Source organism: Euprymna scolopes, chromosome 35 (assembly GCF_053919585.1).
Source record: "Euprymna scolopes isolate OS-2025 chromosome 35, ASM5391958v1, whole genome shotgun sequence".
NCBI classification, from domain to species: domain Eukaryota; kingdom Metazoa; phylum Mollusca; class Cephalopoda; order Sepiida; family Sepiolidae; genus Euprymna; species Euprymna scolopes.
In genome coordinates this window covers 46,010,950-46,023,906 of record NC_136516.1, presented here as the reverse complement: position 1 = coordinate 46,023,906, position 12,957 = coordinate 46,010,950, and the positions used below count along the sequence as shown (strand labels likewise).

At 35.1% G+C, this 12,957-nt stretch overlaps 1 protein-coding gene across 1 annotated transcript in view; it reads left to right on the top strand.

Moving 5' to 3' along the window:
• Window positions 1–12,957, top strand: part of LOC145259858 (uncharacterized) — a 1,597,463-nt gene that overhangs the window by 1,447,371 nt on the left and 137,135 nt on the right. The window contains exons 9-10 of the mRNA XM_080117703.1: window positions 5,351–5,431; window positions 6,868–6,920. Of these exons, the coding sequence (XP_079973829.1) occupies window positions 5,351–5,431; window positions 6,868–6,920 (134 nt within the window). The remainder of the gene's footprint in view (window positions 1–5,350; window positions 5,432–6,867; window positions 6,921–12,957) is intronic.

The following is a 12,957-nucleotide window of genomic DNA, read 5'->3' as shown; positions in this document are numbered from 1 at the left end:
ACCGAGAGAGAGAGAGACTTAGTTGTCGTACAAAGCTAAGACTCTTTAACATCGTCTGTGTATAGATACTCCCTCAGGCATTTGTCTATAAAAATTTTGCTTGAGCGTGTGAATTCATCGGTAGGAATAAAAAAAAAGTCATTTTTTGGCTCATGTCTGGGGGAGTGGCACTCGTCTGACAAGACGTTGCAATCATCATATATGTATGTATGTATATATGTATGTCTGCCTAAAACTTTCGACAGAGGCGACGGATTTTCACGAGACTGGTATCGTTTTGAAGCTCGACCCTTCGGACAACGAATACCGAAAAATTAACTAAAAACATTAATTCTTTCACCCTCAACTGGGCACTTTTCTACAAGGAGGAGTTGCTTTTTATGCCGATATTTTTGAAAGTCATCCCTTATTTTCGATTGTCTAGCTTTAATGTAAATCTTCACCACTTCCGGTTTGGCGATGGACGCAACGACAAAGACAACACTTTTTTTTCACATTCTTTTCCTCCTTCGCGGTACAGGTTCAAGCCTGCCTGCCTACTGCCACTTCTTTTGTTTTGTTTTTTTTTGCTCAACACACACCTCCAAACACCCGGGCCACTTTGGCCACCCAGGCTAGTTATATAGAGAGAATTAATATATATATATATATATATATATATATATATATATATATATATATATATATATATATATATATATATAATTGATGGTGCTCTATTCTAGGATATTGTATTTTGGCCACTCTGCTACCCTTAATACCTCAACAAATATATATATATATATATATATATATATATATATATATATATATATATATATATATATATATATATATATATATATATATATTTCAACAATCTAACCAAACACATATATCTTGTTTACTTGTGTAGATGCCTTTGCCGAGCGGAAGAGGGTCGCAACCACACCTCGACATTGATGCCTCTACAATTTCACCAGCAAATACGTTTTTATAGGATAAAATTGCCGTTGAACCAACACCCAATTTTATTTTGACGATTCAACGACTGGATTTATGTTGTTTTTTTTTTGTTTTTTTTTTAATTTTTTTATTTGAGAGCATTTTAAGTTTCTCTACTTCTATTTTTTTTTTTTTTTTTTTAAGTATTGTTTCCTCTCCAAGAATATTTGACAAACAACTTCTGACCGTTTTTTTTATAAATTGTTCCTAACAAGCAAAAAAATATATCAGTTTAATTTCCTAATACTGAGTCAGCATTGAGATTGTATTCACTTGTCTTTTCTTAGTGATGGAACGCTCTCTGCATAGTTGTTTCGGTGGAGGGTTTCTATAAGACTATCGATCTCCTCTTGATATGCACTGATGTTACTACATATTGCTTTTGCTCGGTGTTGTAGGCAACGGACGATTCCTTTCTTTACATTATATGGGTGGTGTGAGTTGTAGTTTAAATACTGTCCAGTGAAAGTTGGTATGGATAAAAGTAGAAAAGAAAAAAAACGCAGTATTTTGAAGAGTTTTACTGAGTATGATGGCCGATGTTTAAAGTGCTATAGTAATTTCAATTAAAAAAACACGATACTTATGCAGTTTATAGACTGTATTGAAATAATAACGTCATTATTTAGAAAGCCATTCTTAACATGAACTGGGAGATTTTTTTTAATTTAATTTTTTTAATTGTCGGCTACTAAAATTTCATTAGCTAAGCATTTTGATACCTTTGATAATGTAAATAATCTCTATGGGATATGCTGACGATAACACGATCTGTATTCTGCATAAGTGTAACGTTACACACGTTTATATGTGTGTTACCCGTAGACATCGTCGCAAGGAGACAATTACAAGTCACGGGAAGAATTCAACTCACTCTTTTTCCAGTTTAAACAACAGCTATTTATGTACAGGTACTGTCCAGAATAAGGCTAGTTATCACAAATCATCCTTCATGAAGACAGTGTCACTGAATGTTTTTTTCCTGTCACTCTCGGGCCACCTGTGTAACTTGTCTCTCTTTCTCTGTCTTTAACGTGATCCTCAATCTGCACACACATTCTTTTTATGATCTTTTTCTTTTCTTCCTTGCTGTGACATCACCCTGCACATGACTCGGTCATTTGCATACAGCTGCTATATACGGGTCTACACTCTGTTACACAAGTACCAAAAAGCCACTAGGACTGCTAGTATATATACATTGTTTTGTTCCAAAGGTATACCTTGGACTTTAAATGGATCCGACTGAAAATGATGACGAGAAATTCTATCAAATAAATAAATAAATAAAATGAGTTGAGTTGACATGATCTATTTTATGACATTTTCCATTATGGAATATCAACAGAGCTTAACAATCCAATATTCACAAATCTCTTTTGGCAGCTATTAAGAATAGGACCCCGTTATCCTATTTACGTCTTTCCTGCTGGACTCGAGTATAATCTGCAGGGGTGGGGGGTAGTGAAAAGCCAGGCAACAATCTCAGTATGGAAATTATTCGAAGACAGGAAGAGATGATTTATTAACCAATGGTCAGTCAGCTTCCATAGAAAAACCGGACAACCAAAGGAATCGAAAGTCACGTTATCAAAGCCAAATGGATTACAAAACCAACACTGAATTCATGCACAAAAATATAACGAAAAGGAAAGGTTATCTGGTGCTGGCCAGGATAAAATCTTTTGGTCTATTTTTTCAAGAAGGTGAAACCTAGCTAGTGATGGTTGAAGATACATGTTGCATAGAGAGAAATGATATAAGAATAATACAATGGATGTGTAATGGGAATCTAAGAATATAGGGTGGAGCCATAAAATTGTCGCACTTGAAAAGACTACATGATTCCATTTCCATTTGGTGAAAACCAGTTTTCTTTTTTTTTTTTTGTTGCAGACCATCTACTAGTTGGCAAGTTGTGTACAAATCCCAAGAGTGATAGTAGCCTTCTATCATGTCTGATGTCTGAAAGTGACGCAATGTTCAACTCATGCGCTCTACCGATCTAAGTTATGACGACAGGACCATTGCCAGCACCCCTAACATGCAAATCCAGATGGTTCAACGCTTGAGGGCACAGTTCAATGCATTGGACGACCCACAGTTATGGTTTTTGGTGTGGTTTCAAGTGAGGGTTACATCATGCCACCTCGCATCTTCGAATTTAGCTTGAAAGTCAACACCAACGTATACCTGGATGTGCTGAAGAGTGTTGTGATCATCTGATGTAATCAGGTGGTCACTGAAAGACCCTGGATGTGGCAGCAGGATTTGGCACCAGCACACAAGTCCAAAGAGACCTAGGCTTGATTTCAGAAGAAGTGCTATGACTTTGTAACCTTCTCTCACTGCCCCCCCCCGTCCACTTCCCCTGACCTGAACCCGCTGAACTATTTTGCTGGGTCATACATCGAGAACATCACCAACGTGACACCAAAGCCAGCCTGATCACCGCTATCCATTGGGTATTCACCAAACTCCTGCCTGCATTCATGGAAAAGGCATGCTCCCAGTTCCAGACTCATATCGAGGTGGAGATTGAAGCTGAAGGCGGCTACATTGAATAGATGTCAGCTCTACTACATAATCAAGTTACCTGAATTGATTTTTTTCAATACAAGTTTTAAAATAAATCTGTAGTGTTGTTTCCTTTAGGGTGACAATTTAATTGTTCTACCCTGAAATATGAGAATTAGCATTTCTAACCGATCATGGCTGACGGAACAAGAACAATCTGCTTATGGATTCAATAATGGGTTCAATTCGAAATCCCAAGTTAAACAAAAATTTCCGAATTTTAAAACGTTGGAGATTACATAGACTAAAGCATTATGCGAATAACGTCTAAATAATACAAATTATTAATTTCCCTCTAGAAAATTCTGAAAAGTAAAAATTGCATAATAATTTAATCAACTGAAAATCACTCTTGAGCATGGGTATGTATGCTGTCTGCCTCCAAGGACTGAAACTATTTCTTTTAGCTGCTGCAAATATATCTGACATGCTTTCTTAAATAATGCAAATAATATAAATTTTTAATCCTCCTTAGAAAATTCCTAAATGTAAAACTGATATCATGATTTAATCAACTTAAAAGCACACATCCATTGTTGAGTGTGTGCATGTGTGCGCCTGCCTCCAAAGACTGGAGTTATATCTCACATGCTTTATTAATTGTAGAGTTGAATGTAATAATCAAAGAAGAAAGCGCCCGCGTGTGTGTTATGCGGCTATACAACTTACCTTCGGATGAGAACTGAGAGAAAGAGAAATTAAAAATGGCAGCCATGGATTTATAAGGTGTAATCTCGTGGAGTCTCACGAGATCTTATCTTCCACTGCACACGTATGCAAATGGAATGGGATCAGTTTTCTGATAAAACGCCTGTTGGCAGAGAGGGTTCGCAGAGTACGTGCTGGAAGTTGAGAGAGAAAGTTGACAGTGACGAACTCTAGCTGAACTTTTGCTTTTTGTATTTATTTTATTTTGTTTTGCTGTTTACCAGCCCATTTAACTGCATTAATATAATACAAGCGATACAAATTACCAATCCCCTACTACAAAATTCCGAAATACAAAATCATATTGGTAAGTTTTCAGGTTGAAACAAGTGACGTAGAAAGCAATACAAATGACGACTCAACAAACAAAGGTAGATCAAATAAGAAGTGTATTAGGAAAAGGTATATTTACAGGATATTTACATAATGGTGTCAAATAAGAGAGTCTTTGCTGGAGAAACATATCTGCTCTCGGCGGCCTTCGGTGGCGTCTGGTAAACACACACTCAGACTAACTGAGTCTTCCTACTTATGTGTAATTACTATCCACATATGCAAATGAATGCCACCGCAACACATATAATGTAATCGACTTAAAATCACACTTTCATTGTTACGCATGTGTTTTATCATCATCCATTGTTTGTTAGCAGCAGGAAATAGATCTGACATGCTTTATTAATATAATTTAAATCATACAAATTATGTTGTTGTTTTTTTTGTGATTACTAGTGCTATGACAGCAGCATATTCTTTTCATTGTTTTTACTATCGGGTATATATCCGACACAGTTAGACACAATTAATCAATCGAGGATCACATCACTCTACATAAAAACATATAAGATACCAATGGATATATACCTGAGAATAAAAGCAAGGAAAAGAATATGCTGTTGTCATAGCCCTAGTGATTACTGTGTGTGTTGATGTTTTATTATTTATATATTTAAAAATAAATACTGTCGAAATATGGGCGTCCATTGACTCAATAAGGTCAGAGGTCATTTTGACCAAAATGTAAATGGTGATAAGGACATGGGCTCATTCCAAAATTTATTCTTCTCTGTTTCTGTTGCAGAAATATCAGCTGTGAAAGCCGGGCGAGAGTCCAATACTCGCGAAATAAGAAAAATATTTTCCAAGATTTCAAAATCTTCCAGTAAGTATATACACATAGTGCATTTTTATTTTTGTTGTTTTTACATTAGGCAATACTTGGAATGGTATTTACCGTGGACAGTCTAAGCTGACTTCCACTAAAGAAGGGACTTTCAGGGGAATATCAAATTCTAAGTGTCCAAACGGTATACATAAAGCGCCTTGTATTCTTAAATAGTCACCCATCTGCTGCTGATGAAGTTCAATGTTGCTTAACTTTAATGATCTTACAAGAACCAGTGAGTCAACATAACTATGCCTTATACAATTGTTATTAAACATCAAGTAATAAATGTTTCCCAAATATCAGTTTCTGTAGAGAACAGGGTGGAATGATAAATTGTTGTTTGAAAAAAGATGACATGATTCCATTTCCGTTTGAGGAAAACAGTTTTTTTTTTTTTTTTTTTTTTTTTTTTTTGCAAACCATCTATTAGTTGGCCAGTTGTGTACAAATCCCACGAGTGATAAGTGTCTTCTGTCATGTCTGAAAGTGACACAATGTTCAGCGAGTGAGATTGGAGATGCATCGCTGTACAAGTCATGCTCTCTACTGATTCAAGTTATGACAACAGGACCATTGCCAGCACCCTCAAAATGCATCGCTAAATTTCCATGAATTACAGGGATGTGTCCAGGGCGATGAAAACAAAGTTTTCGGCCATGGTTATGGTCTTTGGTGTGGGTTCAAGTGGAGGCCACATCATGCCACCTCACATCTTCAAAGTCAGCTTGAAAGTCTACCGCAAAGTGTGCAAAATGTACTGGAGAGTGTGGTGGTCCCCTGGTGCAATCAGGTGGCCGCTGGCAGACCCTGAGTGTGGCAGCAGGGCTTGGTGCTGGCCCACAAGTCCAAAGAGACCCAGGATTAGCTTCAGAAGGAGTGCTACGACTTTGTACCCTTCTCCCATTGGCGTCGCTTCTCCCCCGACCTTGACTACTTCATTTAGTCATACGTCTAGAACATCGTCAACATGACCTCCCACAGCACCAAAACCAACCTGATTGCTGCCATTCGCCAAGTAGTCACCAAGCTTCCGCCGGCATACTCCCAGTTCCAGACCCATATCGAGGCAGTGATTAATCTGAAGATGGCTACAGTGAATAGATGTCAGCTCTACTACATAATCAAGTTACCTAAATTGATTTTTTCAATAAAAGTTTTAAATTACAGCTGTAGCATTGTTTTCTTTAGGGCGACATTTTTATCGTTCCACTCTGTATTTTAAGGGCTTTTAGGGGAATAATATAGGTACAATTTTCCGTTTGAAAATTCAAATATTTCAGATTAGCATCAAATTCTATCCGTTAATATTAGACACCAGTTATGCATGATTCCCTAAATTTGAATTTGAATTATGTAATAAAACTTTCTGACATTGATTCCAAACGTGACTGCAATTTTAATTTAATTTTTTAAATTTTTATTTTTTACAGTTTATTCAGATATTGAACTTAAAAGAGAGGTTTCAGAAGATTTATCCATACAGGTAAATTATGTTTTTAAAGTTTTTTTTTAAGTTGGGGCAGAACTATCTGAATTATATTCTTTGGATTTATGTAAAAGTTACCTCATTTCGATTTATATTAGAAAAATTTCCCTTGGATATATGTAAGAGTTATCTTCCTTTGATTAATATCCGAGTTATCATCCTTGAATTCCTTGAGTCGAAGTGTAATAAGGTGTCGTTTAATTCCTAAATCTTAACAGACTTAACCCTTAGATTATGTTTGCTGATCCGTTGCATAGATCCTCAGAAACTCAAAACACAAAGTGAGTAACATTTATTTAATGCAGAATTCTTATTCTACTAAAAACGAAGTATCTAGTAATGGAGATAGATGTAATGTATTGTTTGGTATAATTTATATATTTTATAGAATAACAAACGCTAATTATTTAATGCCAATAAAAATGTACTAAGTTTCTTTTAAAAAATATGTATTCTGAAAGGGTCTTAAAATGGAGACATGTTTTAGAAATACATAAACAGTAAAAAATATGTATTCTGAAAGGGTCTTAAAACAGAGACATTTTTTAGAAATACATAAACAGTAAAAAATATGTATTCTGAAAGGGTCTTAAAATGGAGACATTTTTTAGAAATACATACCCAGTAAAAAATATGTATTCTGAAAGGGTTTTAAAATGGAGACATTTTTTAGAAATACATAAACAGTAAAAAAATATGTATTCTGAAAGGGTCTTAAAATAGAGACATTTTTTAGAAATACATAAACAGTAAAAAATATGTATTCTGAAAGGGTCTTAAAATGGAGACATTTTTTAGAAATGCATAAACAGTAAAAAAATATGTATTCTGAAAGGTTTTAAAATAGAGACATTTTTTAGAAATACATAAACAGTAAAAAATATGTATTCTGAAAGGGTTTTAAAATGGAGACATTTTTTAGAAATACATAAACAGTAAAAAATATGTATTCTGAAAGGGTCTTAAAATGGAGACATTTTTTAGAAATACATACCCAGTAAAAAATATGTATTCTGAAAGAGTCTTAAAATGGAGACATTTTTTAGAAATATATACCCAGTAACATCAGCTTACGACATTATGAACAAATCATCATTGCTCTATCTGTTCCAACTTTTTAGATAAACAAAAATTTAAATTATTTGTATACCATAACAATTTTCTATTTTGCTTCAAACAGCAACATCTATTGTCCTGCCTCCTATGGGATCTGTAGAGGACTAGGATATATATATCCTAATTCCGTTACAAAAGAAAATAATGAAACGAATAGAATTGAAGGAAACAAAAGCTCAATTGATAGATAAGATAAACGTGTCGTTTATTTACTGTTGAAAGAATGAATGTTTTAGATATAACGCATGTTCATGTCCGCGTTCGGATGTAACCATCGTTTGTTGTGGGACTGGTGGTGTAGAAAGAAAAGGAAATGTGTGTTCATCTCACTATCGTTTGTTCGCGTGTGGGAAGAGAAGTGAGTAATGTCGTTGAAATGAGTATGATAGTCCAGCGTGTAGACAAAGACAAAGGATAGAGGGTTGACATCAGTTAGTAGACAGCTACGCGAAGGTATTCTCAGGGACAAGTTGTATATATATAGAGAGAAAGAGTGAGAATGTCAGTCCAGTTCATGGAGAGAGAAAGCGTATAAAGTGTATGTACGGTCTATTAGCTTTTTGTCCCACATAGTAGCAAGTGGTGTGAGGTACGCGCGTGCGCGCGCCTGCCGAAAAGGCATGCTGTCGGTCCGTAGACCGTACAGCTCGAAAGTTGGTCCTAAAAAGAAGAAGCCGCTTATTGCTCTTTCTTTTATAGGTGTTTCCGGTGGTCTTTTGCGCATGTGTGGATTTCCTTTGAAAGGGGAAGTGACGTCGTCCATGTGTGCGTTCATGTGTGTATGTTGCGTGTGTGTGTATACACGTGAATGTGAGTGTATGTACGCGAACGTGAATATATGTACGTGTGTGGACGTGGGCGCGTATGTTTGTGTGCGCGTATGTATATGACAAGTAATATAGCTGGAAATATGAATGCGTGTTTTTGTGTGAGACTAGAAAAGGCTCGCGCAGATCCTCTAAGCACTCAGTTGTGTCAATTAAGATTTAATCAAAGTTTAATAAGCAAACAAGAAAAAGGTTTCAACACACATTAAACAAAGAAAAGATTTACTAAATAAACGATACAAGGTGAAAAGCATAGTTCAGCAATCACTAGATTGAGATGTGACATAAGATTAAGATTTTAACATGGAAAGTCCAGTGAATCTTTCCTTCCCAAATCTCTGAAAATCAAATATTTGTCAATAGTTCTGACAACGTGTCCTGAACTGTGCACGTCTACAATTATATAAACTTTACTTCTGGATGTGTGTGAGTTCGTTCCTTACAGACTCCGAAACGGCTGAACACGTCTACTCATATATTTCTACTGGGATTTTCCAACCACTTATTTGTTTTAATTAAGATCAAATAAATTGCAAGAACACATCTCCATACCAAAATCTCTACAATTAGATAAACTTTACTTCTGGGTGTGTGTGAGTTCGTTCCTTATAGACTCCGAAACGGCTGAACACGTCTACTCTTATATTTCTACTAGGATTTTCCAACCACTTATTTGTTTTAATTAAGATGAAATAAAATTCTAGGCAGGTAATCTTCGCACTCACTAGAAATTTCTCTCTACACTAGTCAGAAAGATCAGAAACCAGTTATAAAATTGATTTCTAATTTGTTGATTCGCAAAAAATTCTGGCTTGGAGCCAAATAAATCAGTTGCGCATTTAAAAGTCTCCAGATTATTTGCATTATTATTGTTTGTTTGTTTTTTCTTTAAATTTTAATATCGATTTTTTACTTAAAAAACTTTTTTTTTCTGCAAAACAATCTCTGTTGTCTTTTAGCAAGACAATTGGAAGAAGAACCAAATTCCTCATTATGTTAGTTTTTAATTTCAAAAGATTATTACAAAAAGAAAATTTCCATTCATGTCAAAAACTAATTTAAATCATCAAAAATAAAATGATGAAAAATTAGGATGCTGATTGGATGCCAATATTCCATGAACTAAATCATTTGTTGTGAATTTAGAATTTGGTAAAATCTTAAAATATTTAGTATAAACTAATCCAATAATGGCTGACAAAAATTCAACTCCCAAGTAAATCTCAGAAACTCATAAATAAAATTCTAAAAGTCTGTGGATCTGGTTCTTAAATTATCTTTTCTAATTGTATTCTAGCAGCAAATTGGCTTAAGACTCATGAAGGAAAGCAAAAAAAATAAATACTAGCGTTTCAACAATTAACTAGAATTGGAAAAATCGGAATCTGAATTGGTATCTGAATCAGAAAAATGCGTGCTTATTTTCTGATGCCAAAAATTATTACTTAGATTGATTTTTAACCTAATTTTCTATCGTTGATCCTAATGACAAAATGATAAATATTGATTGATTTTAAACTACCAATAAAACTTAACTCTATAGATCAGGCCTCTCCCCCCCCTCACACACACACAAGTGTATTTTTACATTTGCAAAAATATCTGCATACATTACATTCTACAGTAATTCAAAAATTTAAAAAAACAAAACAAAACTCTATAACTTAATATTTACAGAATCGGAATCAGAATCCATAATTGTATTGGAATCAGAAATTTAGAAAAAATCGGTGATTGTATCAGAATTGGGAAAAAATATTAGAATCGTCCCATCACTAAAAATTACGATAATCAATTTGGTAATTAGAAATTAGGCTAAACTTTTTCAGATTCCGATATCCCAAAATTTTCCAGATTCCAATATCCCAAAACTTTTTTAGATTCCGATATCCCAAAAATTTTTCAGATTCCGATATCCCAAAACTTTTCCAGATTCCGATATCCCAAAACTTTTTCAGATTCCGATATCCCAAAACTTTTTCAGATTCCGATATCCCAAAACTTTTTCAGATTCCGATATCCCAAAACTTTTTCAGATTCCGATATCCCAAAACTTTTTCAGATTCCGATATCCCAAAACTTTTCCAGGTTCCGATATCCCAAAACTTTTTCAGATTCCGATATCCCAAAACTTTTTCAGATTCCGATATCCCAAAAGTTTTTCAGATTCCGATATCCCAAAACTTTTCCAGATTTCTATATCCCAAAACTTTTTCAGATTCCGATATCCCAAAACTTTTCCAGATTCCTATATCCCAAAATTTTCCAGATTCCGATATCTCAAAACTTTTTCAGATTCCGATATCCCAAAACTTTTTCAGATTCCGATATCCCAAAACTTTTTCAGATTCCGATATCCCAAAACTTTTTCAGATTCCGATATCCCAAAAGTTTTCCAGATTCCGATATACCAAAAGTTTTTCAGATTCCGATATCCCAAAACTTTTTCAGATTCCGATATCCCAAAAGTTTTCCAGATTCCGATATCCCAAAACTTTTTCAGATTCCGATATCCCAAAACTTTTCCAGATTCCGATATCCCAAAACTTTTTCAGATTCCGATATCCCAAAAGTTTTTCAGATTCCGATATCCCAAAAGTTCTAAAGTTTCTTAGTCCTTATTCCGACTAATCATCCTAACATTATTTTTAACACCTTTTGTAATATGTCATGTTTTAATAGGTCTTTTTGGAATGTGTCCTTTTGTAATGTGTCATTTTCTATTGTGTCCTTTTGTAATGTGTCATTTTATAATGTTTCCTTTTCTGATGTGTCCTTTTGTAATGTGTCCTTTTGTAATGTGTCATTTTGTAATGTGCCATTTTCTAATGTGTCCTTTTTTAATGTGTCATTTAATAATGTTTCCTTTTCTGATGTGTCCTTTTGGAATGTGTTATTTTCTAATGTGTCCTTTATAATGTGGCATTTTATAATGTGTCCTTTTGTAATGTGTCCTTTTGTAATGTGTCATTTCATAATGTTTCCTTTTCTGATGCATCCTTCTGGAATGTGTCCTTTTGTAATATGTCCTTTTGTAATGTGTCATTTTATAATGTGTCCTTTTTAATATGTCATTTTTTAATGTGTCATTTTCTAATGCGCCCTTTTGTAATGTGTCATTTTCTAATGTGTCCTTTTGTAATGTGTCCTTTTGTATGACACTATTGACGGGACAGGATAGAGGAAGAGAGGGCAGAAGAGGGGGTGTTGATGTCTGATTGGGACAAAACAGAAATGTCTATGGGATTTTGTCAGAAAGGGAAAAAAACAAATAATAATTGTTTTTATCTCTTTGTCGCTATATATCTGTTAACATGAAAGGTTGTTTTTAAAACCTCTGTTTAGAGGTATGAAGAGATTCAGAGATCCTTAGCTGATTAAGGCTGACAACTTGGGGGTAAGGGTCGCCGCCAAGCATTGTTCGACCTGGAATGACTAATCATTCCTAATTTGATAATAAGTAAAACCTCAGTGCAAATGAGGGTTAAAATTTGGTAGAGATAAGTTCAAAGAGGAGGAGTAAAAATTAGGGGAACAGAGAGAGAGAGAGAGAGAGAGAGAGAGAGAGAGAGAGAGAGAGAGAGAGAGAGAGAGGTGTTGAGTGGACAAGACAAAGGGTAAGCTCTAAGAGGAAGAAAGAAAGGGTGGTTGTAACCACTCTCTGAAGGAGAGGTGGGGAAAAGGGGGTGGATTTAAAAAAAGGAATTCTGAAAAGAGTAGAGTCGTAGCCAGCAAACTGAACGGCTGGGCTGGTCAAGCGCTCCCGATTTGGGAGCCCTCAGGGCCTGATGTTACAATGTTAACTAGCCTGTGTTAATGGGAAATCTGTGACTTTACTGGTCTGGTCTTACATCGTTTCACTGCTATAGTCAGTCACCTCAATTTAGACAGTAGCTGTTATGAAGTAATGAAATTAATAAATAGTTTGTTATTGTTATAAACCAGAGTTCTGTTTGCTTGTGGTGAGGACTCTTTATTTTCCAGCAAGCCGCAAGGACCAGCGGAGTGATTGATGTACCCGGAGACTACCTACACAGGGTAGGAGACGATTCGATCAAGAGGCAAAGCGCCCCACCATGAAAACACAGTGT